Raw genomic sequence first — 25,611 nt, forward strand, 5'->3', positions numbered from 1 at the left:
ACTACTCAGCCTTTCCATGCCTCAGTTGCCTCATCTATAAAATTAGTATAATAGTGTCAACCTAACAGGGTTGTATTTATGAAGATTAAATAAATTAATGTATGTGAAATGTCTACAAAGTTATGAAAATTATAAGGCAATATAAGGAAACTGCAAGGGAGTACTGAAATATTTATTCTTAGTATCTAGTTCCATTCTTTAATTTTTAAAATGGGAAAATTGAGGCTTTTATAAGACAAGTGGTTGCCTAAGGTCCAGAGATAATTAGTGGCAAGGCAGGGGTGAGATCCGGTTTACCCCCTCAACAATATTTCCTATTATTTGATACACTATTTCCCCTTTTCAAGCAATAGTCAGAAATAATAAAATAAGGAGCTTGCTTGCTGTTCTAGCAGATTTACTCCAAAAGTTCTTTTATGATTAGAAGACTCCAAAGGATATTAGAATGAAAGTTTTGGAGGCATCATATTATTGGTACTCTCTTATTACTCATGAATGTTATTCCAAATGGTCACTTTCTCTTCTAAAATAAATAATAATTTAGGTGTACTTTAAATTTTTCCTGACATTTAAAGTATTCCTGGAACTGACATCCTTTGTTCTAAAATAGCTTCCTGTACCCCAATATATATTCTTAGAACTGTTATTATTGTGTAGAACAGATATATAAATACATATCCATATGTATGCATATGGATAAAAACAAACACATATATGGCTAAAACATTAATTTGTAATAATTTTCATTTCATGACATTCAACTATTCAAGATAAGTCAAATTTCCCTTTTGGGGACTTTATTCTAAAAATACACTTCTCAGTTACAATTTCATCTGATATTTTCCCTGTTATGTCTTTTTTTTTTAATATATTTTTTCATCTTCTATTTCCCCATAAGTTCCTAATTGGAGAACACTCTCTACTACTCAAGGATGCTTTCATGTTACAAAGAAACGTGCCTGCTTTTTCATCCTCCCTGTCAAGTGTTTTATTCTTATTTTCTCTTCATTTTAATTAGATTACTACAGTCTCCTCTGGATGGATATTCAGTTACTACACAGTCATAACTGTCCCAATTATTGAATATTAAAACATTTCTGTACTAATTTGTAAAAAGTTGCTGCCTCAAGATATCCAAGTATCCATCTTAGATTCATTGCCCTGGCTATCTTGATTCCCTTAGGAATCTCCCATTTCCTTCAACCCCAACATGACACAGCAGGGGACTTCCAGAACTCTGATCCAGCAGCATTGTCTGATCTGGTTGTTCCATGCTCATGCTGTACTAGTTGTTATCTTGATTATCTTTGGGTTTACTGATATATCAAATGTGTCTCCATAACAATATCACAGAACAATTCCTTGAATTAGAAAAACTTCACTAGATAGATCTATAGATAGCCAGAATGTTTGTAAACACAGATAAATGTATTAAATGGCTTAGTAATATTATATAATAATGCATGTAAAATAAATATTACCTAGGATCTTAAGGCCATCAATATTACCTAGGATCTTGCTTTGCTTGATTTCCCACTAATATTGTAATTCCATAGGTTTTTCATGCCAGTAATCATAAACATCATAGTGTAATTTATATTTTGAAGGAAAGTCTTGATAGTAATTGTTTTACATGAGTTTATGTTCTCAATTTGAGAACATATATTTGAATATTTGAATATTTCAATATTTGAAAATTACAACCATATATACAAATAATAACTTACCTACACCATTAGGGATATTTAAATATTCATTCACTGTGCTACAGGAACAATGTGAACTCTGAAATAAATATAGACCAGAAAAAGTGAATAGAAAAAAATAATTAAATATCAATATAATTTTTAAACTTAGCATTATTGATAGCTATAAATAATAATAAAATGAGATCTAATGTTACCATTTGGATTTATCTTATATAAGGAAAATAATTCATTTCTACTATAACCAGTACACCTGCAGGTGGTGAGATAACTTGCATGGCTGAAACATTGTAGTAGTAGGTTGTTGAGGTAGGAAATGGCAAGCATCAAAAAAGTACATGATACTACTTTGTATATTATTGATCTCTTCTTACTCCCCTAAGCCCCAGGGAACAAAAATAGTAACTTAAAATGTAAAATAAAAATAGTATTAACATAAAAGAAAGCATATATCAAAGGAGAATGGAGAAGTGATACGATGGAAAATGGTAGAGTAGGGTGCTCACAGAATTGGTCCCTTCACTGAAACAAATATAAATGTCAAAGGCTCACAGATCAACTATTTCAAACTCCATAATCTAATACAAAACTTATAGCAACCAGGGACTGGTTAATGCAAAAAGGGGCAGCTAAATTTTGGTGTTTTAAGAAATCTGTAAGGTCATTAGCTGGCCACTGAGATAACGGAAGAGAGACTTCAGTGACTGACCACAAATGGCAAAGAATTTACAGTCTTTGCAAAACAATAGTTTGGATAGGTCACTAAAGAAACATGTGACCACAGCCCTCAAAAATCAACAACAGTACCCTAGAGATGGAGGAGAATTTCCAGAGTTATATGATAATATTTAAAATGCCCAATTTCCAACAAAAAATCACAAGACATACAAAGATATAGGAAATATGGCCCATTCATAGGAAAAAACTTGACAGAAATGGCCTGTGAGGAAGCCCAGATATTGAACTTAATAGACAAGGATTTTAAAATGACTTTCTTAAATATGCTCTTAGAGCAAAAGGAAACCATGGGCAAACAACTAAAGGAAATCAAGAAACCAATATATAAACAAAATGTAAATAAAGAGATAGAAATTATAAAATGGAACCAAATAGAAATTCTGGATCAGAAAGTACAATAACTGAAATGAAAAACTCTTAAGAAGTTCAACAGCATATCGAGCAGATAGAAGAAAGAATCACTGAATTGAAGATAGGAAATTAAAATTATCCAGCCTGAAAAGCAGGAAGAAAAAAAAGAATGAAAAAAATGAACAGAGCCTAAAGGACCCTGGGGACAACAATCAAGTGTACCAACATACACATTATGGGAGTCAAAGGAGAAAAGAAATGGCCAGAAAGAATATTTGAAGAAATAATGGCCAGACACTTCCCAAAGTTAGTAAAGGACATGAATCTACACATCCAAAAAGCTCAACACACTTCAAGGAGGATAAACTCAAAGATATATACACCAAGACATAATAAAACTCCTAAAAGACAAAGAGAGAACTTGAAAGCAGCAAGAAAAAACGTGACTCATCACATATAAAAATTCTTCAGTAAGATTAACAGCCAATTTCTCGTCACAAACCATGTAAGTTAGTAGACAGTGGAAAGAAAAAGACTGTCAACCAAGAATTATATAACAAGCAAAACCATCCTTCAAAAATGAAGAAGAATTAAGACATTCCTGGATCAACAAAAGTTAGAGGTGTCTGTCACTATTATTTTTGTTTTACAAGAAATGATAAGGGAGTCTCTCAGGATGGAAGAAAACATACTAGACAGTAACTCAAGCCCATATTAACAAAGAACTCCAGAAAAGGTAACTATGTAGGTAAATATAAAAGCCATTATTATAATATTTTTGGTTTGTAACTTCTAAAATTTCCTACATGCTTAAAAACTTTTTATTTATTTTGCATTGAAATATAATTGACATAAAACATTGTATTAGTTTTAAGTATACATAATGATTTTATATATGTATATATTATAGAATGATTACACAATAAGCTTAGTTTACATCCATCACCACACATTTATAATTTTTTTCTTATGATGAGAACATTTAAGATTTATTCTCTGCAACTTTCAAGTATACAACATAGTATTGTTAACCACCCTATACATCACAAACCAAGGACTTATTTATCTTATAACCAGAAAGTTTGTACCTTTCAACAACCTTCACCCATTTCATCCACCCCCAAAATGCACCTCTGGCAACCACCAATCTGTTCTCTGTACAAATGAGTTTAGTTTTTTTGTTTTAGGTTTCACATATAAGTGAAATCATAAAGCATTTGTCTTTCTCTGACTTATTTCACTTAGTATAATGCTGTCAAGGTCCATCCATGTTGTCTCAAATGGCAGGCTTTTCTTCTTTTTTACAGCTGATTAATACTCATTGTGTATCTTTACCACATTCCCTTTATCCATTCATCCACTGATGGACACTTAGGTTGCTTCCATATCTTGCCTATTGTGAATAATGTTGCAGTGAACATGGGAAGGCAAATATCTCTTTGAGATCCTGGTTTCAATTCCTTTGAATATATATCAGGAGTGGGATTGCTGGATCATCTGGTAGTTCTATATTTAATTTTTTGAGGAACCTCCATACTGTTTTCCAATGTGGCTGCACCAATTTACATTCCCACCAAGTGTACAAGGGTTCCCTTTTCTCCACATCCTCACCAACACTTGTCACTTGTTTATCTTTTTTTTTTTTTTTTAATAAATGCCATCCTTACAAGTGTGAGGTGAAATCTCATTGTTGTTTTGATTTGTAGTTCCCTGGTGATTGGTGATGTTCAGCACCTTTTTTTTTTGGTCATTTGCATGCCTTCTTTGGAGAAATGTCTGTTCAGTTCCTTTGCCTGTTGTTTAATTGGGTTATGTGGGTTTTCTTGCTATTGAGGTGTAGTAGTTTCTTATATATTTTGGATATTAACCCTTCATTAGATATATAATTTGTAAATATTTTTGCACATGCTATGGGTTGCCTTTTCATTTTGTTGACTGTTAGTTACAGTAAGCAAAACTGTATATCACTTGTATAAAACAGACATATAAACCAATGGAACAGAATAGAAAATGGAACAGAACACAGAGCCCAGAAATAAACCCACACATATATGGTCAACTGATCTTTGAAAACCATGCCAAGAATCCACACTGGGGAAAGAATAATCTTTTTAATAAATGGTGTTGGAACAACTGGATATCCACATGCAAAAAAATGAAATTTGACCTTTATCTCATACCATACACAAAAATCAACCTAAAATGGATTAAAGACATAAGACCTGTTGCTTCTAGAACCCCAAAATATGTTGGGCTTATTTTAATGTCGTAGGTGTCAAGAGTTTCAAAACTGTTTCTTGATAGTGTCAAGAATGGAGCAGCAAAGCCTGACACCTGATAGCAGGGAAAGGAGACAGGTTTAAGGGTTTTATGGTGGTTAAATGTTGGGACTGAGAGCTCCCATATGGAAGAAGATGTTTGTATGGCACCAAAAGAGGGCACACTTAGGACTTCTTATCAGCTTGCCGAAATGGGCCAGAAAGGAGCTGTCAGCAGTCAAACATCAATAATTAGAGTGAGGCTCTAATTTTCTGCATACAGGTCTTTTGTCTCCTTAGGTAGGTTTATTCCTAGATATTTTATTCTTTTTGTTGCAATGGTAAATGAGAGTGTTTTCTTGATTTCACTTTCAGATTTTTCATCATTAGTGTATAGGAATGCAAGAGATTTCTGTGCATTGATTTTGTATCCTGCAACTTTACCAAATTCATTGATTAGCTCGAGTCATTTTCTGGTGGCATCTTCGGGATTCTCTATGTATAGTATCATGTCATCTGCAAACAGTGACAGTTTTACTTCTTTTCCAATTTGTATTCCTTTTATTTCTTTTTCTTCTTTGATTGCCATGGCTAGGACTTCCAAAACTATGTTGAATAATAGTGGTGAGAGTGGACATCCTTTTCTTGTTCCTGATCTTAGAGGAAATGCTTTCAGTTTCTCACCATCGAGAATGATGTTTGCTGTGGATTTGTCATATATGGCCTCTATTATGTTGAGGTAGGTTCCCTCTATGCCCACTTTCTGGAGAGTTTTTATCATAAATGGGTGTTGAATTTTGTCAAAAGCTTTTTATGCATCTATTGAGATGATAATATGTTTTTTTCTTCTTCAATTTGTTAATATGGTGTATCACATTGATTGATTTGCATATATTGAAGAATCCTTGCATTCCTGGGATAAACCCCACTTGATCATGGTGTGTGATCCTTTTAATGTGCTGTTGGATTCTGTTTGCTAGTATTTTGTTGAGGATTTTTGCATCTATGTTCATCAGTGATATTGGCCTGGAGTTTTCTTTTTTTGTGACATATTTGTCTGGCTTTGGTATCATGGTGATGGTGGCCTCGTAGAATGAGTTTGGGAGTGTTCCTCCCTCTGCTATATTTTGGAAGAGTTTGAGAAGGATTGGTGTTAGCTCATCTCTAAATGTTTGATAGAATTATTAGCCCTTTTTAAAGTGGCTTTTGCAAACTGTTTTCAGACTGCAAATGAGCCAGAAAGCCAAAGACACGACCAAGAACATTTTCAAGCACTACAATAGAGTAACTGAAGTCGTCTGACTGGACTGAAAGTAACACGATAAACTGAAAAATTGTCAACCGATTACCCTCAAAAGGAGCCCAAAGTCCAGTGTTAGAAGCAGGTGGGATTCCTGCAATGAAGCTCTCTCACTGCAAGGTAAATGGGTCAACTCTTGAGGAGTCAAATCTGGCATGCAGTGGCAGCCTCTGCATCAGAAACTTTACCAAAGTTGACATCTTTACTTTATGCCCAGCTATGATGGTGGATGTGTTGTCATGTCCAGTACAATGATAAATCCAAACAGCAATGGGGGCAATCTGTGGAGGAGAGGCTCAATGAGCAGCTTGATTACAGTCAGTCTCACGGAGCACATGCCCTTACTCTGTACATCTACATAACTGACCTAGATGGGTCTTTTAGTAGCAGCAATTTGGTTCTATAGTTTGCAGCCCCAAAGAGGGGTGTCTTTAACCTGCCAGTTTGTAGTTTTTCAAATGGCAAGCCAAGTAGCTAGACCATTGGAAATAGCTCCAGAGTAAGCAAAATGTAACAAGGTCTTAAAGTGGAGTATTGACCAGAGTTCTGTCCAGCTGAGTGGAATAACCACATCCATTTTTGATTCTGCATGGCTGACCTTTAGGCTGAATAGCCACAGTAGCCCAATGTTCAGCTTATCTGAACCATGAGTGAAGCTGGCCCAGGTATTCAGGAGCACATCTGTGAATCCAGGGCTCCACTGAGTCAGTGGCTTTGCTTCAGGTGGCAGAATGAAGGATAAGCTGCCACTTTTTCATACAAAACCAAAATGATGCTAGGACCAGGTCAGATGCACTCCTGAACACACTACTACCATTTGACCAGAAAAGCCTGCTGCTTTAGGCCTTACTTGAAGCATGTTGATTTGCAAGTTAGGTGACATAAAGCGCTAAGTAGAATGCCCAAAGTGATGTACATATAGTCTCCCATTCCCAAAGAGTTCAAAAATATGTTGGGCCTCCTTTTAGGTGGTGTGTGGCCAAAGAGACAGCACTTTTTCTTTGACTGCCAAAGGAACTGAGCGCTGTGAATCTGTCCACATAGTCTCAAGAAAATTTACTTGGCAAGCAGACCCCTGAATTTGTCAGGGTTTATCGGCCACCTCTGTTGGTAGAGGTGTGATATCACCACAGTCAGGGCCTCTGAAACTGAGGTTTTTGACTTGCTAACCAACAGGACATCATCTGTATCTTTAGACATGAGAGGGTGGAGGCACTTATTTAAATCCTGATCCACCCACGTGTGGCAAATGGCAAGGACTTATCTACACATGGTGGTGCCTTGAATGGGAGAATTCCCTCTTGACCCTTTATGAATATTTACAGTATAGGCATGCAACACATCAATTTCAATATACAGTGGGCAGTGAGAGATATAACAACAGTACACGGACTCAGCAGAGAAGGCCCTACCCATAAGGTTACTTTAACATAACTTTTCTCCACACTGCAAGTTTTGCCCAAACCCTATCAGTTGATTTCAGATTAACCTACATGTTAGGAGCTACAACAGCTACACTAGCCATCAGGAGATTATTATTTCCAGACTGGGATCATAGGGGAACAAGGGTGTGAGGGAGGTTAGCCTTTGGCGGACAGCTGGAGCAGCAGGGAGGCCCCTTATCTCAGGGCTGGAACCCCTCCCCACTTGTGCACCTCCTTGCTTCCAGAATGCCTCTGGGCTCAGGAGCTCCTTTCCTTCTGGCACATTCTACTACAGCTCCACACTAGAGTCTCTGGGGCCTATATCCAACAGAGCTGTACAGCTATGTGCCCTTCACCTCCCAGGAAGGTTCCCCCAGAATACAGGGCCTTTTCCTGAAAGCAGATGAGGTCATCCCTTTCTTCCCCACCCCCACCTCCATCCCCAGAGGGGAGTGAGCAACAAATAAAGCTCACTGGCTGTTTTTCTTTAAATCCTGTCTCTCACCACTCAGCCTCTGAACAGTTATTTACAGGTACGATAAGTGGAAGACGCCTACTGCTCGCTCCTTCCCCACCATCACCACCACTTGGGTGAGAGCACTTGCTACTAAAATCCAGGAAATCGCACAATCCTTAACCCAGCCTGTAGGGGCCCTTTTTCCTTCCTCTTCCAGAAAGCCTTGTCTCTTGTCAGTATCCCATTCTCATTGCCAAAACTATCAAGAACGGTACAGGTCCTAGGATTTTACCTACTTACAAGCTATGAAGCTCTCCTGCTACAGTTTCATGAATGCTAGCAGAAGACTCCTGAGTCAGAAACAAAGGACTTGATTATTTACAGCAAAAGCCCCATTGAGCCAAGGATTTTCTTCAGGGGCAGAGGGAGGAATAAGGTCTTCCCAAAGGTGTAATTGCCACATTTTCATGAAAAGCTGAGATACTGCTGGGCCAGGCTGTCTGTGTTCTTGAATATACCATTTCCATTTGACAAGCGAGGCTTACTGGGCCCTTTCCACCTTGTTAGTTGCGGGGTCCAACTTGACCCATCCTAAAATAAGAATAATAAGCCGAAGAGTCACGGAGTTCATACAAGTAAGGTGTTCACTTTTGACAAAAGCTCAGTAACTCCTGGTACTAGGTAATCAAGGTAATAACTGCTTTTCAAAAGGGGTAAACCTGGTACCTGTGCCAAAGGAGAAGAAGTCCAAAACCCTAAGAGAGGTCTTCAGGCAGAGGCTCTAAATCAGCACAGAGATTTGTAGCTCAAAGGAGTCATTAGGACTGTAGGGGGTCTTCCCTGGTGGCGCGGTGGTTAAGAATCCGCCTGCCAATGCAGGGGACACAGGTTTGAGGCCTGGTCTGGGAAGATCCCACATGCTGCGGAGCAACTAAGTCCATCCGCCAACAACTACTGAGCTAGCATACCACAACTACTGAAGCCCACGTGCCTAGGGCCCGTGCTCCACAACAAAGAGAAGCCACTGCAATGAGAAGCCCGCGCACCGCATCGAAGAGTAGCCCCCACTAGCTACAACTAGAGGAAGCCCGCGCACAGCAATAAAGACCCAACACAGCCAAAAATAAATAAATAAATAAATAAATTTATTTTTTAAAAAAAGGATTGTAGGGGCCCAAAGATAGTGTATCACAGCTTGCTGGATAGCTTCTAACTCAGCTTGTGGCTTGGGCCCCACTGAAAAGATGCTGATTTGTAGGTTAGACGAGATAAAGAACCATGTAGAATGCCCAAGTGAGGCATGTACTGCCCCTCATACAAGCAAGGTGCTGGGCCTTCTTTTACAGTGTTGGCAGGAGGGGGTGGGGCAGAGAGACAACAGTTTCTGTTTTTGCTTTTTTTTGACTGCCAGAGGACTGACATTATTAATCTTTCCAAATAGGCTTAATAAACTTCACCTGGTAAGTAGTCCCCCGAATTTTGTCAGGGTTTACTAGCCACTTCTGCAGGTGGAATGTGATAATACCATTTTCAAGGCTGTTGAGATTAAGGCTTTAGACTTGCTAACCAATAGGATATCATCCATATAGAGAAAGCTGTGGAAATCTGAATGTAGAAGCACTCATGCTAAATCCTGACCCACCCACTGCTGGCTAATGGCAGGTGAGTAGTTACCTCTGGGAGAGTACTAAAAACATACGCAAACTGATCTTGGTCCTCAGGTGTCAGTGGTACAGCGAAGGTGGTGTTGGCCACATCCAGGATAGCATACCAAACGCCATCAGTCTGGGCAGTGGATTCAGTTACAGTCACAATATCTGGAATGGCTTGGATATGGAAGCAACAACTGGATTCAGTTGGTGATAATCCACTGTAAGTCTCCAACTCCATTAGCAAATCTCACTAGCCACACAGGGATGCTGTACTGAGATAACACATCTCTTATTTTCCCAGCTGCCTTTAAGTTCTTAATGGAGGCTGTGATTTCCCTCTGTCCTCCTAGGATTCTATAATTTTTCTGTTAGACCATCTGGGAGGGCACAGGGAGACAAGTTGGGTAGTGATTTATAATTCCCACCAGCACCTCTCTAAATATAGCTCTTCCAATCCCTCTGGCACTTATGGGATGGACACGAACAAGTATATAATACAATGATTCCTACTACACATTCAGATGTAGAAACAACAGTACATTCAACTGACCAAAAGAGCGCTATCTACAAGGTCATGTTAGTTCCCTTCCCCATTGTGAACCCTGCCTAAATTCTATAAGCTGAATCCAAGTGACTTTTCCTCCTATAGGTTCAGACAAGTTAGAGACTTGGGCACCCACAACCAACAGAGCCATAAAAGTTTGGGGTCCTTCCCTCCCTGAAATGCTCCAGTGAACTTGGATGGCTATTTAGGGCCTTCTTTCCCCTTTAGTGATGGGAAGACCTTGGCTCCACCTCTAATCATGTTTCGTCTTAAAAGAGCTGAGATTAAGACAAGGGGAAAGGGAGGTGTCATGCAGTGCAGAAGGAGAAAGCAACTCCATGCCATTTAACAAGACTTCACATTTACATTTAATTTTGGGTGGTGTAGCAGCAATTCATGGCTCGACCAAATGAACTTCTAATGTTACTGGTCTTTTCCAACACTCTATATCAGGCAGCACAGTCTTCATAGCTGACACCATCTGTTTCATCTTTGGGAATTCCTTGACTCAGCAGCCATCACCACACTGCTTTCTAGATAGGGTCTTGAGGTTTGTGTGTCCTCAGGTGACTTCAACTTGGTTTGCACAGCAGCACAACAGTGACCTACTTTGTGGAGTCCACATCAATCCAGGGCATCTGCTGTCCTATTAACCATGATGACATCTCATAATTTCTTGCCTGATTCCAACATATGGGCTAAAGGAGTTTTCCAGGACACCAGAGCTGACTGCAAGAATTTATATTTCTTTGGGTCAGTTTCTAATTTCCTAGTGGATCACGTCCATTAACATTGTGTACCTAATTCAGGGCACTAAGAGCCTGAATACTAGTTAATGCCTATGTATGGTTTCCTATAAGAGTTCATCTATTTCAGGGAAGTCTCCCCAGGAGGGCCAAAACTACCTTATAGCAGCCAGAACCCCCTACAAAAAACTCTGAAATCTTCTTGTTGTTTTGAAATGGATGTAAGATTGTCACTATATACTGCAGGAGTAGTTGGCCATAAGATGGCCCAGCTGTTGCCACCTTTCCTTTACAGGTACTACACAGTCTGTACCTTCATCTCCCAAACAAACCAGCCAAAGTTCTAATGATTCACTCGGTTTCTGCTCATAGCAGTCATGAATTCCCATCCTGTCATCTTTAGTGGAGGTATGCATCTCTGTAACTGTTGTCAGAGAGTAGAATCTTATGGCTACCCAGGACAGATCTTAGCAGTAATTGTTAAAATGGAACAGACTGAGGTGGATTATCAGACTGGCAAGAGAGTCTCCCCACCTGGAGGATAATTAACAACAACCAGGGCACTGTTCAGGCAGCTGTTTTTGAACCTACTTCCTCACACCTGGCTTGCAACTGCCTCTCCAACTGTCCCTCATTAACAGGCAATAAAGTGGAAGGCTATTTATTGCCTGATTTGCCATACAACTAAGTGTGTTCACTACCATTGTCCATGGGTTTCCCCGAAATCCAACTGATCACATGACAACATCCTTATCTATCATCCTTCAGAAAGCCATGTCCGTCAGTATCCCATCTTATCACCAAAGTTGTCAAGAACTTACCCTACTTGTAAGCTACCAAGTTAGCTTGCCACAGTTTCATGGATGCTGATAGTAGACCTCAAAGGATAGCTTATTACTCAGAGCAATTGCAGTAACCAGAGTTTAAGCATTTTTGCATCTGTTCCTCAAGCCCTAATACCCACAAGGTGATGTGAAGAGGGCCGCACCTGCACAGGCAATGGATTACATTTCAGGACAGGAACCCTGTGCCTCTTACAAGATGTGCAGAAATGCAAGAGAAGTATGGAGAACTGTCCCCCAACAAAAGGGGTAAGATTTATGGAATGATGTTCATTACATATTAACTATTAACGCTAGTAATTTCCAAATGGCAGAATTATACGCTCTTTCCTCTTGCATTTTTTGGGGAATTGCTTGAATTTTTATAAGCATGCATCATTTTCAGCTCTGTATTTTAAGAAGTGCATTATGAACATTCAGGTCAAGATGATAATTTGAGTTTTTACAAAGTCCCTGTAAAATGAGCAGAGAGATACAAAAATAGAAGAAAATCTGTATGCATACTAAAAAACTGGGAAGATTACTAATTAGACTTAAGGCAGGAATTAGAATTCCTCTAAAATGGTTCAACTAAAGAGGCTTTAATATAAATGAAAGTTTGTGTGTATGAATAGGGAACAAATAAAGGATATTGAGGGCAACAGTGAGAAGATGTTATTCCAGCCAGAGCCCAGTGATATGATAGCTGGAGTCATGGAGGTTGGGAGCACCCAGTAGTAGCTGTAGATATGAAGGAAAATCCATTGCCAGAATGACAGCACCAAAGTAGGAAGAGAGTAGGACAGAAAACCCCCAAATTTTCTTTCCCCTCTTGCTCTCCAGTATCCTGGCAGTGCTTGTCATTTGCTGGACCTAACTGGAAGTCAGCTAGAGAGAGAGGCTGGTGAGGCAGCACATAGGGTCATCCTCTTCAGGCAAAACAAAACAACAACAAAAATAACAAGACAGAGAAAGGTGGAGAATAGATTAGGGTGGGGAGGAGATAGAAAATAATAAGCACAGGTACTGCCCACAGTCCAAAAATATTTCTGTAAGATACAGTCAAGATGAAATCAGATTGAAGTGTTGACCAAGCAACCTGGAATTTACTAAATTCAAGTAAAAGCCTGACTTGAAAGAAAGTGAACAGAATCCTGCCCCCCTCAATGGAAACACACATTTCCTCAAATTCATAGCATCTGCAATTAGTCTAGGGTACCAGCTAAGTTAAGGTTCAGTGATGTGCTCTTGCATGTACTGCTTCAGGTTGTATATATTTTTTCCTATTCCTCACAGGCAACTGAAGGCCTACTGCGATGTTAAAATTATTGGAAATATAATATGACTCCTTTCCCTTTTTCTGGCACCAAATGATTTAAATGAACAATCTCTGATAAAGTCCATCTCAGATACCAAAGCAAAACAGACCTTCCAGAGAAAAGTGTGAACAAAGGGAAAAATGATTAGAAATTTTAAATTATCTATTTCAAAAGAAGGTCTATTTTCATCAATTGGAAAAGTTTCCCCTTACTCCTATTTTTTTTTTTTTTTTTTTTTTTTTTAACTGTGCAAGGGCTTTCTCTAGTTGCGGCAAGCGGGGGCCACTCTTCATCGCGTTGCACGGGCCTCTCACTATCACGGCCTCTCTTGTTGTGGAGCACAGGCTCCAGATGCGCAGGCTCAGTAGTTGTGGCTCACAAGCCTAGTTCCTCCGCGGCATGTGGGATCTTCCCAGACCAGGGCTCAAACCCATGTCCCCTGCATTGGCAGGCAGATTCTCAACCACTGCGCCACCAGGGAAGCCCCCCCTTACTCCTATTTTTAATCTCTGTTTTATAGTCTCAGTTTCAAGAACTTATTACATCTGTGAAAAGAAAACATATAGATTAGAAAAACTTACCAGTGAAAAATTATTGAATTAAAAATTATAGTGGATAAAATAATTGTAAGGTGCATTTCACTTGCATGACTTGGGTCGACTCGAAGTGCAGAGTTAGCAGAGACAATGAGTTTGGAAGATCATGGCATGTTTTCCACTAGTCTACCAATCATTATTTAAGGATTTAAATTTCATAAATGGAATTCATGGCATAGTAAAGGCAATTAAATTCAAATGGATGGGACTTGCTGGCAAGATGGAGGAGTAGAAAGATGTTAGCTCACCCCTTCTTAGAAGAACACCGAAATCACAACTAACTGCTGAACAACCAACAACAACAACAAAAAAAAGAATGCTGGAACCTATTAAAAAAAAATACCCTACACCCACAGACAAAGAAGAAGCCACAACAAGACGGTAGGAGGGGTGCCATCATGACAAAATCAAATCCCATACCTGCTGGGTGGCCAACCCACAACTGGAAAATAATTATATCGCAGAAGTTCTCCCACAGGAGTGAAAGTTTTGAGACCCATGTCAGGCTCCTGAGCCTGTGGGTCTGGCAACGGGGGCTGCGGGGAGCCACCAGAGAATCTTTGAAGGTCAAAGATTTGAAGGTCAGTGGGGTTTGATTGCAGGAATTCTACAGGAATGGGGGAAACAAACTCAACTCTTGCAGATGCACACAAGGTCTAGTGCACCACCAGGACCCAGAGAAAAAAGCAGTGACCTCATAAGATACTGGGCCAGACCTACCTGCTAGTATTGAAGGGCTACCCACGGAGGCTGGTGGGGCAGCTGTGGCTCACTGCAGGAAAGAAGACACTGGCAGCGGCAGTTTTGGCAAGTACTCATTGGCGTGAGCTCTCCTGGAGTCCACCATACCCCCCACCCCCGTGAAAACCTAGCCACACGCAACAGCCTGTAGGCTCCAGTGCTGGTGTGCCTCAGGCCAAACAACAAACAGCATGGGAACACTGCCCCACCCATCAGCAGACAGGCTGCTTAAATCTTCCTGAGCATGGCCCTGCCCACCAGAGGAACAAGAAAGAAGAACAAAGGCCAAAGATAGTAGAAGAAAAGAAATAATCATAAAGATGAGAGCATAAATAAATGAAATAGAGATGAAGAAAATAATAGAAAAGATCAATGAAACTAAAAGCTGGTTCTTTGAAAAGATAAACAAAATTGATAAATCTTTAGCCACACTCATCAAGGAAAAAAGGGAGAGGGCTCAATTCAATAAAATTAGAAATGAAAAGGAGAAGTTACAATCAACACCACAGAAATATGAAGGATCATAAGAGACTACTATAAGCACCTATATGCCAATAAAATAGACAACCTGGAAGAAATGGACAAATTCTTAGAAATGTACAGTCTCCCAAGACTGAACCAGGAAGAAATAGAAAATATGAATAGACCAATCACAAGTACTGAAATTGAAACTGAAATTTTAAAACTCCTAAAAAACAAAAGTTCAGGACCAGATGGCTTCACAGGCAAATTCTATCAAACATTTAGAAAAGAGATAACACCTATCCTTCTGAAACTATTCCAAAAAAATTGCAGAGGAAGGAACACTCCCAACCTCATTCTATGAGGTCACCATCACCTGATATCAAAACCAGACAAAGATACCACAAAAACAGAAAATTACAAGCCAATATCACTGATTAACATAGATGCAAAAATCCTCAACAAAATACTAGCAATCCAAATCCAACAATACATTAAAAGGATCATACACCATGATCAAGTGGGATTTATCCCAGGATGCAAGGATTTTTCAATATCCACAAATCAATCAGTGTGATACACCCCACCAACAGATTGAAGAAAAAATCCATATGATCATCTCAATAGATGCAGAAAAAGCTGTTGACAAAATACAACAACCATTTATGATAAAAAACTCTCCAGAAAGTGGGCATATACCCACTTTCTGGGTATATGCCAGATGAAAGAGGGAACATACCTCAACATAATAAAGGCCATATACGACAAACCTACAACTAACATCATACTCAACAGTGAAAAGCTGAAAGCATTTCTTCTAAGATCAGGAACAAGACAAGGAGGTCCACTCTCTCCACTTTTATTCAACATAGTTTTGGAAGTCTTAGCCACGGCAATCAGAGAAGAAAAAGAAGTAAAAGGAATCCAAATTGGAAAAGAAGAAGTAAAACTGTCACTGTTTGCAGATGACATGATACTATACGTAGAAAATCCTAAAGACCTACCAGAAAACTACTAGAGCTCATCAATGAATTAGGTAAAATTGCAGGATACAAAATTAACACACAGAAATCTCTTGCCCTTCTATACACTAACAATGAAAGATCAGAAAGAGAAATTAAAGAAACAATCCCATTTACCATTGCATCAAAAAGAATAAAATACCTAGGAATAAATCTACCTGAGGAGAAAAAAGACCTATACTCTGAAAACTATAAGATGCTGATGAAAGAAATCAAACACAAACAGATGGAAAGATATACCATGTTCTTGGACTGGAAGAATCAATACTGTCAAATGACTATACTACCCAAGGCAATCTACAGATTCAATGCAATTCCTATCAAATTACCAGTGGCATTTTTCACAGAACTAGAATTTTTAAAAATCTTAAAAATTTTTAAGGAGATACATTTTTTATGGAGACACAAGAGACCCTGAATAGTCAAAGCAATCTTGAGAAAGAAAAATGGAGCTGGGGGAATCAGGCTCCCTGACTTCAGACTATACTACAAAGCTACAGTAATCAAGACAGTATGGTACTGGCATAAAAACAGAAATACAGATCAATGGAACAGGATAGAAAGCCCAGAAGGAAACCCATGCATGTATGGTCAATTACTCTATGACAAAGGAGGCAAGACTATACAATGGAGGAAAGACAGTCTCTTCAATAAATGGTGCTAGGAAAACTGGACAGCTACATGTAAAAAAATAAAATTAGAACATTCTCTAACACCATACACAAAAGTAAACTCAAAATGGATTAAAGATCTAAATGTAAGGGTGGATATTATAAAATTGTTAAAGGAAAACACAGGCAGAACACTCTTTGACATAAATTGCAGCAATATCTTTTTTGCATCATCTCCTACAGTAATGGTAATAAAAACAAAAATAAACCAATGGGACCTAATTAAACCCAAAAGCTTTTGCACAGCAAAGGAAACCACAGACAAAATGAAAGGACAACCCACAGAATAGGAGAAAATATCTGTAAACGATGCAACTGACATGGGATTAGTCTCCAAAATTTACAAACAGCTCATGTGGCTAAATTCAAACAAACAAACAAACAAACAAACAACCCAATCAAAAGATGGGCAGAAGATCTAAATAGACACTTCCTCAAAGAAGATGTACAGATGGCCAAGAGGCACATGAAAAATGCTCAACATCACTAAGTATTAGAGGAATGCAAATCAAAACTACAATGAGATATCATCTCACACCAGTCAGACTGGCCATCATCAAAAAGTCTACAAACAATAAATTCTGGAGAGCGTGTGGAGAAAAGGGAACTCTCCCACACTGTTCGTGGGAATGTAAATTGGTACAGCCACTATTGAGAACAGTATGGCGGTTCCTTAAAAAACCAAAAATAGAGCTACCATATGATCCAGCAATCCCACTCCTGGGTATATACCTGGAGAAAAACATGGTTTGAAAGCATACATGCAGCCCAGTGTTCATTGCAGTGCTGTTTACAATAGCCAGCACATGGAAGCAACCTAAATGTCCATCAACAGAGGAATGGATAAAGAAGATGTGGTACATATATACAGTGGAATATTACTCAGCCATAAGAAGGGAAAAAATGGTGCCATTTGCTGAGACATGGATAGACCTAGAGTCTGCCATACAGAGTGAAGTAAGCCAGAAAGAGAAAAAGAAATATTGTATAATATCACTTATATGTGTAATCTAGAAAAATGGTACAGATGAACTTATTTGCAAAGCAGAAATAGAAACACAGATGTAGAGAACAAACTTATGGATACCAAGGGGGGAGGGGAGTGGGATGAATTGGGAGATTGGGATTGAAATATATACATTACTACATATAAAATAGATAACTATTGAGAACCTACTGTATAGCATACTATTTCACTCATACTAAGTGAAATAAGTCAGCCAGAGAAAGACAAATATCATATGATATCGCTTATATGTGAAATCTAAAAAAAATGATACAAATGAACTCATTTATGAAACAGAAACAGACTCACAGACTTAGAGAACGAACTTATGGTTACCAGGGAGGAAGGGTCGGGGGGGGGGATAGATTGGGATTGACATGTACACACTACTATATTTAAAATTGATAACCAACAAGGACCTACTGTATAGCACAGGGAACTCTGCTCAATATTCTGTAATATCCTAAATGGGAAAAGAATTTGAAAAAGAATAGATACATGTATATGTAAAACTGAATCCCTTTGCTTTACACCTGAAACTAACACAACATTGTTAATCAACTATGCTCCAATGTAAAATAAAATTTTTTTAAAAATTCAAATGAATGAACAGAAGGTTAGTGATATCACACATACTACTCCCTGCCTTCCTTAATCCTAGTCTTCAGCAGGCACTAGTGACTTTAAACTCAAAAACTCATAAATAATCAGAGCCTTTATCACTACTCTTTATAGAATATGGAATTAATCTCGCTGCCTCACGCCTGATATTTGGTATGCTAGAATTAGGTGCTTCATTCACCTTGAAAGTATTAAAATAATTTGTATTTCCCTAGGACCAAATGATTTTGATTAATCACATACAATGAGGCTCAGGAATTGTAACATATTCAGAGATTCCAAAGAAAATGCCTCAAAACCCTGCAGTATTTTTAATTAATTAATTATTTCAACAAATATTTATTGAGTGCCCATCATGGACTCATCACTACTCTAAATGGTAAGATACTGTGATGAGTAAGACTAAATCCCTACCATTTGGAACAAAGTCAAGTGGGAGTGACAGACAATAACAAGTAAAGAAACATGTAATATGATACCAGGTAATGATACATGAAAAAAATAGAGATGGGGTAGGGTGAGTGAGTGGATAATTATTTTACTTAGAGTGGCCAGAGAAGGCCCCTCTAAGGAGGTAACAGCTGAGTAGAGACCTGAATGGTGTGAATGAATGAACCCCAAGAAGATCCGGAGAAGAGCATTCCCATCAGACAGAAGAATAATTGTGGTGCTACTGTTAACTGTGCTGCTTATACAATAACCGCTCCTGATACCACCCTGTCACAACAGCACCTGAATTCTGCTTGTAACAGCAAGGTATACAGCCCCAGATGATGAATCATTATTGGCAACCCCATTCCATTTTGCCAAATGCTAGTTTTCTCATTCTCCTTTGAAGCTAAACATAGTCATGTAAACTAATTCTAGTCAATGGGACATAAAATCTGCTGGAGGATTATTGGGTAAATTTCTGTTTCTTTGTAGAAATAAAAGGGGGCAAGTGCAAAAGAAAACTTGAATGTTCTACCCCCTGCCTTGATCCACAAATGATGCCTAGGACTGAAGCAAACATCCGGTAATAATGAAGTAACAAGCAGACTGTGAAAAAGAGGAAAGATAAGAAAGAGCCTGGTTCCTGGGTCCTTAATGACACTGTTAAGCCACTAAACCAATGCCAGGAATCCCTACCTCATGACTTCATTGGTCAGGTTCCAATGGCATTGCCAGTAAAATGTAGTTTCAAAGTCAAGATCACAAGGCCATAAGAACTGTTGTTAACACTTCAAAAATATTTAAGGTAGTATCTTACAGACCCACTTGACTAGACAAAAAATATTCTAAGTATCTTAGGGTGGCCTCTTAGACCCTCTCTGCTAGACCAGAGAGCTTCTAAGATTCTTAAGGATATGTTTTAAAGATATGTTAAGGATATGTTTTAAAGATATTTTGGGGGTGTAACATTTGGCTAAGGTCATAATTTGATACCCAGGAAACCCGCAAAATCTCTAAGATAATCATAGTATCTTGGACTGAAAGGAACAGAGACAATTTAAAATGCAAAGAGGTTTCTGAATTCTTAACTTTCTACAGATAAGACACAGGCTGCAAAGCTACTCAGCTACAAATATAAGCTCTTTCTTATGGAAAAAGAAAGATTCTCAGAGGGCAGAGCCAGAAGCTTCCGAATTACTATGGCTCACTGACTGCTATATGCTTCTCTTTACCCTTCCTTCACCTTTGGAATGTAAGTGCCTGTTGTTATCCTATTTCTGATTCACCATTGTATGTATGTAGTGGACAGATAACTGGTCTCTTCAATTCACAGGTCTTAAGATTGAGAGAAGCCACGCTCAAGAAGCTTCATCTACCTGGATCTGATTTAGATGATGAAATTTTGTACTTAAGCTTGAGACTAATGCAGTAATGGCATGAAACTAAGAATTTTGGAAGCAGAGTAAGTGTATTTTGCATGTGGGAGAGAAATTACTTGGAGCTAGAGATGGTTAATCTGTGGATGACCCCCAATGAACAACACCTTCCAAAATTCACGCTCTTATGTAGTCCCCTCCCATATTGGGTCAGGGCTGAGCCTGGGACCTACTTTAACTAACAGAATGGAGTGAAAGTGACCCTATGCTAGTACAAAGCCTAAGTCTTAAGAGTATCTGAAACTTCTGTTTTTGTATATTGGAAGCCCTGAGCTGCCACATAAAAAGTTCAGTTGCCCTGCTAGAAAGACCACATAGAGAGACAATATGAAGAGGTTGCATGGACAAGGGGAGGAATAATCCCTAAGATTACAGAGAGAGAAACTGAGACAGAGAGAGAGAGAGAGAGAGAGAAGTTGAGAGAGAAGAAGAGAAACAGGCACATCAAACCAGATGTCCATGCATCACAATTGAGCCCAGACCTACGGCTGTTTCCATCAGGGTATAAAACACATAAGTGAGCCATAATGAGTGTTCCAGCCCAGTCAAGCTCCTAGATGACTACAGGACCAGCCAACATCAAGTGGAGCAAAACAACTACCTACCTAAGCGAAGTCAACCCATAGAATCTTGAGAAATAATAAAATGGTTATTTTAAGCCACTAAATTTTGGAGTGGTTTGTTATGGAGCAATAAATAATTCACTTAACAAATGAAAACTGAACATTTTGGAAGTCAGATTCAATAAAGAAATTAAAAGGCAAACCACAAAAACTATGAAAAAGTATGTGTCATGAATATACAAGGTTATTATCTTTATAATAAAAAGAGCTCATTATAAAACCTAAACAACATCACCAAAAACTCAACAGAAAAAAATGGACAATCTACTCATCTACTCATAGGGAAAATCAAAATGGCTAATAAGCATGAAAATGTTTTAATCATTATTTAAAATATCATTAATACTCAAATATCACTGGTCAGAATATAAAGTGGCACAATCTTTCAGGACAGCAATTTGTCAACATGCTGTTTCTATAAATATATGAGGAGATAATCACAGACACAAATAAATAGGTAAAAGAATATTAATTTCAAGGTTAATGTCCAAAAATATAGAAACTATTTTATATTACTGAATATCAATATTTGAGGCTATCCTGCACCTTGTAAATTTTAAAGAAAATTGAGGTCACATGCTTATAATATAATATCAAGTTTTAAAAAGCATAATATAAAATTATACATATATAGTTTGATCCAAGTTTTTAAAAATAACTAAGAGATATACATATGTGGGCTTCCCTGGTGGCGCCGTGGTTGAGAATTTGCCTGCTAATGCAGGGGACACGGGTTCAAGCCCTGGTCTGGGAGGATCCCACATGCCATGGAGCAACTAGGCCCATGAGCCACAACTACTGAGCCTGCGCGTCTGGAGCCTGTGCTCCGCAACAAGAGAGGCCGCGATAGTGAGAGGCCCGCGCACCGTGATGAAGAGTGGCCCCCGCTTGCCACAACTAGAGAAAGCCCTCGCACAGAAACGAAGACCCAACACAGCAAAAATAAATTAATTAATAAACTCCTACCCCCAACATCTTCTTTAAAAAAAAAGAAATATACATATGTTAATAACAAAGACTGAAAGGAAATAAAATTATTAAATGTGGCAGTAGAATTATAACTACTTTTATTTTCTTTTTTATACTTCTATTTTCTAAATTTCCTATAATGACTGTGTATTACTTTCACATTCAGTAAAAACAAGAATGTTTTTCTTTTTAAGTTACATTGCTTAGCGTATTGATCTAGGTAATTAGGAATAATTCCCCAACTTGAGATATTTAATAAAATTATATCTTTTCGAATTTGGAAAGGAATTTAGAAATGACCTAGTATAAACTACCATTCAGTAGATGAGAAAATAGGCCTAGGGATTCAGGTGCGTAAGCTTGCTGATGTATTTAGAGACAGAGCCATACTTAGAACTCAAATTGTTTTCCCACTGACCAATACACATTTTTACACTGCTTTATGATAGTGACTCAAACAAGATGTAAAGATCTAAGTAGAATAACTGTCATTTTGAGAAATGCTTTTCCCTGGTGTACCTTTAAATTTTCAGATCATTCTCTTTTTTTTTTTTTTTTTTCCCGGTACGTGGGCCTCTCACTGTTGTGGCCTCTCCCGTTGCGGAGCACAGGCTCTGGACGCGCAGGCTCAACGGCCGTGGCTCACGGGCCCAGCTGCTCCGCGGCACGTGGGATCTTCCCGGACCGGGGCACCAACCCGTGTCCCCTGCATCGGCAGGTGGACTCTCAACCACTGCGCCACCAGGGAAGCCCCATTCTCATTTTAAACTATAAAACTGTTTGTAACAGGGGCACATATGCTATTTCCTATAACAGTTTCATTAAAAATTTCCACTGAAATAACCTCTCAGGCTTTCCTTTGAATTTAGATTTTGCTACCATTGTTATATTTTCAGCTGAATTTTACATCAAACCATGAGACTGGTTTGTACTACTGGTTTCTCGGATCACTTTGCTTTTCCTTCAAAGGTTTTTTTCCTCCTTATTTGATGAGTATTAGTAGGGTGGGAATATTTAATATACTTAGACACATTTCTACTTGGAGACATTTGTATTTTCAATTTATTTATTTTTTATTAATGAATTCTTTAGTTTTTCTTAGTCTTATACTTCTAATACGAGGGCAGATACCTTTAGTTCAAGGTCTCCCTTTGGATAGAGACTTTGAAAACTACCTTTTGCTTTTGAATCTGGGGAAACTAAGCTTGTGCTCTTCCTTCAAGCTAAGCTCACATTGTTGCTTTGCCACCTAATTTCTGTTGGAGATAAATTTAAGTTCCTCCTCTTTATTCTACCTGGATTTATACGGATATTTTTCAACTTTACCTCTGATGGAGATGAGTCAGTTTTTAAAAGGCTTGGATATCTATCTTTCAGTTTTTCTTCTGGTGGGAAGAACAGATTTTTCATTTTTCTCTCCAGCATAGCCTCTTGCTGGTGTTCCTCTAAAGGTGGTATTTCGTCCTCTTCTGTTAATGTCAGCCTAGGAATAGTGGGCAATGGAGTATCTGTTTCTTTTGTTGACATGTCACTTGTAGGAGCAACAACATTTGAATCATCTTCACCCGACTGGTTCAAAGTTGGCAGAGTCAGGCCTTTCTTATCATCATTATCCAGTAACTAGAAAATGTATCAATAAGACAAGCTACCTATTAATCATTATCAACTAGAAAATATTTAAAACTAACAAAATTGGACTTAAAATCATTTGTACTTTTATCCTTTATTATAACAAGTTACCATCAATATTTGTAAATTATTACATTCCTTATTAGAAGAGTTGAGAAATTCTCTACTTGCCTGATACCATGGGCTATAGGATATTATCCATAAAAATGATCATACTGCATTATAAACTAGTGGTTCTCATATATGCATATTTTATAAATCATCAGCATCTCAGAGAAGAAAACCAAGGGGTCTGACATTTTACTGTTACTATACTATCACCAATATACCATAACAAAGGAAACTTTAATAGCAAAATAGCACAAAGAACAATATCATAAAAACCACAATAATATGGTAAAATAAAGGAAATTTAAATAGCAAAATAGTACAAAGCATAGTATCATAAAAGAAAGGACTGTTAAGTCTGTTAAGCCAAGTAAATTTAGCTGTATGAGAAATTCTCTATATTGTCTTTTTTTCTCTCTCTTTGGATTGTGCAAAACAGAACATACTGACTCTTCAACTGGTATTTTGGGAGCCACTGGCCCAAGAATAGAAATCATTAAATCCTATTTGTCAAGTAGTATGGAAGAATCTTTTGTATTTTATTGGTTTACATAGGGGTCCACTGCCTTACGGAATTAATACCTTCTGTAAAAGCTAAAAAGTAAATAATATTATGTGAACTCTATTTCTATTTATAAAATATAGACTATTACTTTGGAGATTATACATTACAGAGAATACACAGTTGTATCATAGAGCAAAAGTAAAGAATGTAGTTAGGTCTGTGGCATCCATTTCTAAGTGCAGAACTTTATGCTTTCTTTTACTCGTTTCCCCCCTTCTGTTCATAAACACCTTTTGTCCCCTATATTCATATGTACTTCAAAATGTTACTATTTGATACTGAAACTTCCCTTTTAATAGTGTAATTTAAATTTAATAAATCGTGTAACACTGTACAGATATTGTTGTAACAGAAATAACCATGAAAACTTGAATAACTTCTTGAGTGCTTTCTTCTTTCCATCTATAAATATTTCTCCATTCATAAATATTTCATCCCTTTATAAAATAGTAACTATTCGAAGTTCTCTTTCAAGTTCCCTTACCTCACTTGGAAGAGTTTCAGCTTCTTCCTTTATAAGAAGGAAATCTGTTAAGAAATTCATAGAAGTATTTTATTATATATAAAAAATAAACATTATTTATATGCATTAATAAAATAGTACAGTTTTTCTCACCAAGAATAAGAGCAATTTAAATCAAACCAGTTATTCAAACATAAACACTACATATTTAGTAAAAACAGGCTGATGAATCTCTGGGAAGATGGAGGAGTAAATGAACAAGTGTGGAGATGAAGTGAAAACATGTATAAAATGATAAGATTTCAGATCCCTCAATATAAGACATAAAACAGGCATGTACTATATTTTACTAAAAGTCAAGAGGAAATAAAAATAAATCCCAGATGGTCAGTGATAAGGTTGGGATTGGAAAAAAAGAGTAAAGTTGTATGTAACCAGAAAAAATAGGACCATTCAAGAGAGGCTAACTGAAGCACTTGTAAAGTTTTCCTAGAAATATAAAGAATACGTATTTAGCAAACAAAAAAGAAAATTCTAAAAGGGAAAGGGAATAAATGAGATACAAAGGGATGCATAAGTCTAGTAAAAAAAATTATTAAGGTCACTATTAGCTGCATGACTGCTGTCAGCTCATTTTTCTGAGCCTTGGTTTTCTCACATGTAAAATAGATTAGTGATAGCTTATCTTATAGGTATGTTACAAGTATATACAACGGGAGCAGCAATGTGGTTAAATGCTTGACTTCTTGGGTCAAATAGACTAGGTTCAAATTAATGGCTGTGTCACCTCTCACTGACTTGATCCTCAGTTTTCTCATCTGTAAATATGTGGATAAATAATAATAGCACCCTCGATTGACTGCTCTGAGTACTGAGTTACATAATCCAAGTAATGTGCCTGGAACTCAGTGATCAGTAAATGTTAGCTGTAACTATAGGGAGCCACTGGAA

At 37.9% G+C, this 25,611-nt stretch overlaps 1 protein-coding gene across 1 annotated transcript in view; it reads right to left on the reverse strand.

The window, feature by feature from the left end:
- CATSPERT (catsper channel auxiliary subunit tau) overlaps nucleotides 1-25,611 on the reverse strand; it is a 133,092-nt gene that overhangs the window by 34,562 nt on the left and 72,919 nt on the right. Inside the window, 2 exon segments of the mRNA XM_024757341.1 lie at nucleotides 23,222-23,515; nucleotides 24,682-24,725. Of these exon segments, the coding sequence (XP_024613109.1) occupies nucleotides 23,222-23,515; nucleotides 24,682-24,725 (338 nt within the window).

This window comes from Neophocaena asiaeorientalis, unplaced genomic scaffold, assembly GCF_003031525.2.
Source record: "Neophocaena asiaeorientalis asiaeorientalis breed wild unplaced genomic scaffold, Neophocaena_asiaeorientalis_V1.1 scaffold246, whole genome shotgun sequence".
NCBI classification, from domain to species: Eukaryota; Metazoa; Chordata; class Mammalia; order Artiodactyla; family Phocoenidae; genus Neophocaena; species Neophocaena asiaeorientalis.